Below are 5,843 nucleotides of genomic sequence, written 5' to 3' on the forward strand. Positions count from 1 at the left end.
TTTTACTACATTTCTACTCTGCTTGTTTATAATAAAGTCATTTAAAAAACAGAATGATGTTAGAGACGCGCGCCACCACACTCCTAAAGCCTCAGCCTCAGCACTGCCCCCTGCGGTGGCTGCTGGTACTGCAGCTCCTCCTCTGCAGACTGAAATGTGGATGAAGTGAGACAGGTCTGGATTCATCAGTACATGAGGTTTCAGGATGTGATGCAGACTTTCCAGAAAGACACATTCCTCCTCATACTGTGAGATAACTCATCTGATCTGGTCTTTTATTCTTTCCTCTGTTGTGTTTCTGCTGAAGCCCCAAAAGGACATCCTGTATGTCTACTCATTTTCATTGAAACAGAAATGAAATGATGAAGATGAATTCAGAGCTGCTGTTGAATTACCTGCTGGAGGGAAACTGTGACACTCAGAATGATCCTGACATGAACGAACAGCTGAACCGTGCAGTGACCTTTGACCTCTGTGCAAACCTATGAAACTTTCAACAGGTTTCCAGATCTGTTCAGATATGAAGAACCGTGATCCAGAGAGGAGCTTATCAAGTCTCTCTCATTCTTTTGATCTGCACGGCGTTACCCAGAACTTCACATTGTTTTATTTCACTCAAGTGAAACATGACGTTTAACGGGCGAACGTCACCTGATGGGAGAGCACGGAGGATTTATTTAAATTTCACAAAAAAGACAACATCTCCCACTCAGGCTGTTTCAGGGCTGCTGCTCATTTCTCATGGAGATCAATATTAAATATAGAGCCTGGTGTCATTTTCCAGATGTTTTTATTGAAATCCATTCATACTCAGAGCTGCAGGCTGCGTCCGTCATCCACGTCTGCTCGGCGGCTCGGCCTCCTAATGGGAGTTCGCGCTTCGAGGGCATTCATGCATCCGATAGGCACACATATAGAAGATACCTGAGGACACACAGAGGTTTGGACAAGCTGAGCGAGCGTGCACGTGTCGTCCAGGCGAGACGTTCAGGGTTCGATCGGCGGCCCGCCGGTCCAGAACGGACTCGGCTGGACGTTAAACCGGCTCGCGGTACGAGCATCCGTGCCATCAGGCTCGTTTCTGCAGAAGGTCTGTTGTGTTTAATGGCGTCATGGAGATGAGAGTGAAAAGGAACAAATGGATGAAACGGCCTTGTTGTGTTTCAGCTTTGATCGTTTTCCGCCTCGGAGACGGTCGTTCTCTCAGCCTTCAGTCACGAACATCACTTACTGACAATGTGGGTCGTCCCTGCTGCAGGTAACTCAGTCTGCTGGAAAAAAACTAAACTAAAAAAAACAACAACCCAGTCTGCTCTAAAAAAAAAAAAACTCAGTCTGCTCTTAAACAACAACAAAACGACCCAGTTTTCTCCAAAAAAAAAACCTGTCTGCTGTGAAGAAAACAAAACAAAAAAAATGGTCTGAAGCAAAAAAAAAAATAAAAAATGCAGTCTGCTCGAAAAAACAAAACAAAAGTGAAACAAACACAAAACTCAGTCTGCTCTGAAAAAAAAAGTAAAATAAAGAAAAAAACCTGTCTGCTCTCAAAAACGAACAAAAAGCCCAGAACCCAGACCAAGCTTCATGAAGCTTCATGAACCACTGTCTTTATTTTTTGAAGCCACTAGAGGGCACTCTTGGTTCTTAGATAGAGACTGAAGGACTGGCAATGATGTGTGCTCTCAAAACATTTCTTGAGCAGATAGCGCCATCTAGTGGCTTCAAAAAAAAGACAGTGGTTTATGAAGGTTCATGAAGCTCAATCTGCTCATCACTAAATAAAACTCCTTCCGCTCTCCCGCTGTGTCACTCTAATCCTCCACCTGCAAACATAAAACTGAACAACGCCCCCCTGGAGAGGAACATGGTTTAAAAGACTGAAATCAGAAGCAGAAACAGGTTTACTGCCAAGAACAGCAGCTGATAAGAGGAATTTGTTTTGGTGCAAACATAGAAATGAAGGAACAGATTTAAAAAAAGGGCATAAAGTGTAACTTATAAATAGAAGGAATCAAGAGACAAACAAATAACAACAAATAGCAATACATGATTATTTTATCCAATCACAGCTCCTTGTTAAAGATCTTCCAGCTGCTACTTTTTTAATTTTTTCACAAAAACAGTTTTTTCAAAAAGTTTTCAATATTGTTTAAGAAATAAAAATTTATATTTTTTGTTCTCGTGTTTATGAATCATCAGCAGTTGGAGCTTCAATATAAAGACTGGTCAGATATTTGAATTTGAATGAGAGGAATTTGGTTTTTGCTTTTCATCTTTAGAATTTAAGAAATCTTCAATTTTTAAAGAGTCCCCCACCGTCCGACCAGCTGCAGGGTGGGTTACCTGAAAAGAAGGTGAGCACCACCGACACCCAACCGATGATATACCCAGGAGAACCTCCAGTTCCCGTAGCGCTTCCCGTAGTAGTTAATGGTGACTCCTGTGTAGACGGCCATGGCCAGAAACACTAAAAAGCCTGTGCAGGGAGAAGGAACACATGTTCACATATTCATCCTGAAGAGGCCCAGAATTCCTTTGTTTCAGTCAGTTTCATCATTAATACCGTATCGGCCCGAATATAAGACGATATTTTTCTCCAGGAATGGTTTTCTCTAAAACGGGGTGGAGCTCTGATGGAGGACTGGATGGAGCCAGAGTCCCGGGGAGCTGGACTGCCTCTGCTCCATGCAGTGGCTCCGCCCCCCGTTAGGGGGAGCTAGTGAGCTGGACAGAGAGTCAGCCTGCAGCAGTGAGAGAAGACGTTTTTCTAAGGTTCATTTCAAACAGCATCAAGAATATCAGCCTGTCAGTACTCGAGTATACTTAGTTGATGTTCAGGATGGAGGTGGAACTGATACTTGTGAGTTTGTCAGTTTGTTTTGAAGTTTCAACGCAGATGCTAATTCCGTTAGCATGTCAATGGCGTTTCCATTAATAGTTAGCATTGAGCTAGCGGCTTTGATTTTAAATACTGGCTGGTTTAGTTTTCAGACAGTGATGTATGCTGTGATCCATCTTGTGTGTTTGTTCACTTCTGTGTTTATCTGGTTGGTTTCAGTTTTACAGCCTTCAGGAGAAAGTAATAAAAGCTCAGAGCAGCTGAAACCTGCTGCTTTCTCTCTGAAGAACTGTTCTCTACAGGCCAGACTGAACCCAGCATCCAGGAGGCTGAGTTATTCATGTTCATCAAGCTGAACAGGACTGGAGTTTGATGGTTATAAGTTTTACATCATTATGCAGTTATTGAACCTTTGAGGTTCTTAATTGTTGCTTATTTTGAGAAACAGAATATATTTTTTATTTAATACTGCAGTAATATTTGTTTTTATCTTAAATCACGTGAAATATTATCTCTGTTGGGAGTTTTTGAGTTTAGAATAATTGCACAGTAAAAAGTTCTTTTATGAGTAACCTTATTGTCTTCAACATATTTTTATTTTCACAAAATGACATTTGAAAAATAGGGGTCGTCCTAAAATCAGTCGTACTATATTCGGGCCGATACGGTACTAATGAGAAAAAAGCATTCAGCGAAAACAGGCTAAACGAAGCTGAAGAGAGCTCAGAGAAAACCACGAGGGCGCGTTCAGCGTCTACATTTCAGTCACTTCAGGTCAAAGAGTCACACACAGCAGGCGGATGCGAGCGGTACTTACATGAGATGAAAATAAAATGCCTGCAGCAAAGGTTTTATCAAACCTGTCGAAGGACGAGTAATGGATGAAGGCCATGATGCCGATGATGATGCCAATGAAGCAGGCCAGTAGAGAGAGGATCATGAGGGCCCGGGTGGCATCCAGGTGGGCTGTGGGAGGGGTCAGAGGTCAGAGGTCAGCCTGCTGGAGGACTTCATGAGCTGAGGTTTCCTGTCAGGTTTTCGATGGTCCTCCAGAAAAGCGTCTGGTGGGTGTTTGTCTCATGGATCCAGCAGCACATTCAGAACGTTTCACCAGCTTCACTGCTTTAAAGCGTCTGGCAGCTGAAACGAGGTCAACCTGCTGCAACGTTTGCTTTTATCACATTTAAAGTCCAGAATATCCTCCCAGCGGATCGACTGGACTTTAAAACCTGTTAAATACATGAGAGCACTGGAGAGATCCATCATGTCTATCTTATTTACTGTTTTGACTTGTATTTATTTACTTGTTTATTTATTTATTACCTCCGCCAGGAGGTCATGGAATCACGTCGGTTTGTTGGTTTGTTAGCAACATTATGGAAAAGTAATGGACGGATTGCAATGAAACTTAGTGGACAGGTGGGTCTGGGCTCACTTAGAATCCATTAAATTTTGGTGAAGATCCGGATCACTGTCTGGATCCAGGAATGTTTTAAAGGATTCTTTATCATTGAGAGATAGGGAGTCTTTCACATAGCCGGGCAGCCCGCCGACGAGGCGTGCGGCGTGCGGCGCTGCTTGGTGACTGATTTGATCTGTGGAGGAGGTCTGCGCTCTCCGAGTGCCACATTCTAGTTAATTCATTGATTCATTTTTAATCGTCCATAGTTTTGCTTTTCACTCCCAACTGGACAAAGATGTGCTTAATCTTTTACTGAACAACATTAAATGAATAATAATTAGAGTTTTAATGAGGACAAAAACAAAACCTTTTGACCATAAATCAGATGAACATGCAGGTAAAGTTAATTTCTTCAGACATTTAAAGCCGAACAAAGCAAATCCGTTTTGTCTAGGGTTCAAATGTGATTTTAATGACTTCAGTAACTTATCAAACCGAGGATGAATGTACGTTTAAACTAATGTTGAAGAAACGGTTCTGTTCGAACGGCTGACCCAGATCTTCTTCTTTCCTCAACACACACTGCATCTCCTGCTTCTTCTGAGTCGTTCTGTATTTTCTGTGTGCTGGATTTTACCCGGCTGATGTATGATGAACACAGACTCTGGAAGCGGATTAATGTCGTTAACGATGACTGCAGTAAATGCAGGCGAACCTCAGGACTCACTCCTGAGTTTTCGTGTCCTTCTGCACACACAACCGGACTGAAGCATCGTGGAGTGAAAGCGTGTGTGTGTGTGTGTGTGTGTGTGTGTGTGTGTGTGTGTTGTGGGCATTGTGTGTGTGTGTTGTGTGCATTGTGTGTGTGTGTGCTCACCGATGCTGTCGCTGTGTGGGAAGCATTTCCCCGGCATGCAGTAGCGCCACAGGCCCTGGTGCATGTAGTTACTGGACTGCCGGTACTGCATCCAGTAATCTGTTGCTGTGGAAACGATCAGGAGGATGTTCCCCACGCCTGCACAGAACAAGCCTCCGCCCATGAAGCTGTACATCCTGCACCTGCACGCACACCACCACACACACACACACACACACCACACACACCCACACACACACACACACACACACACACACACACAAAGAGGAACACGGGTCACTTGGTTTCAGTGGTTCAAGGTGATGCTACACACACACACACACACACACACACACACACTCCAGACAGGGGAGGTCTAAGTGGCAGTAATTGCACCATAATGAACATATTATTTCTACCAGTTTGAGTCTGTATGTTTCTGAGAGTGTGTGTGTGTTTGTGTGGTGTGTGTGGTTTGTGTGTGCATGGCTTTGTTCTCCTGGATCAGTCCCAGAAGATGAGCTTTACATACTGCCAGCACACACACACACACACACACACACACACCACACACACACCCACACCACACACACACACCCAGATCCCGTCCGGTGAAGCTTTGATACTCGATACTTGATGCGCTGCTCATTGTTCCACCTGGATGCAATATCCTCAACATCCTACGTCCAGCCTCTTTCTGCTGGAGGGCCGTCACGCATCTCTTTTTTTTGGCGGGGGGGTGGAGC

At 43.9% G+C, this 5,843-nt stretch overlaps 1 protein-coding gene across 1 annotated transcript; it reads right to left on the minus strand.

Annotated features, from left to right (window-relative positions):
* Window positions 1–890: 890 nt before the first annotated feature.
* Window positions 891–5,293, minus strand: lim2.1 (lens intrinsic membrane protein 2.1). The gene is made up of 4 exons (XM_030101174.1): window positions 5,119–5,293; window positions 3,629–3,805; window positions 2,344–2,476; window positions 891–924 (listed from the first exon to the last, which is right to left on the minus strand). Exons 1-4 carry the CDS (start codon window positions 5,291–5,293, stop codon window positions 891–893), a joined length of 519 nt encoding a protein of 172 aa, XP_029957034.1.
* Window positions 5,294–5,843: the final 550 nt, after the last annotated feature.

Source organism: Salarias fasciatus, chromosome 10, assembly GCF_902148845.1.
Source record: "Salarias fasciatus chromosome 10, fSalaFa1.1, whole genome shotgun sequence".
Taxonomy (NCBI): domain Eukaryota; kingdom Metazoa; phylum Chordata; class Actinopteri; order Blenniiformes; family Blenniidae; genus Salarias; species Salarias fasciatus.

Coding starts and splice junctions, on each gene's coding strand:
- lim2.1 (XM_030101174.1), bottom strand. CDS start 5,293: ATGTACAGCTTCATGGGCGGAGGCTTGTTCTGTGCAGGCGTGGGGAAC. Junction 3,806..5,118: donor CCCACACAGCGACAGCATCG/GTGAGCACACAC, acceptor CCCCTCCCACAG/CCCACCTGGATGCCACCCGG. Junction 925..2,343: donor GGTGCTCACCTTCTTTTCAG/GTAACCCACCCT, acceptor GTGTGTCCTCAG/GTATCTTCTATATGTGTGCC.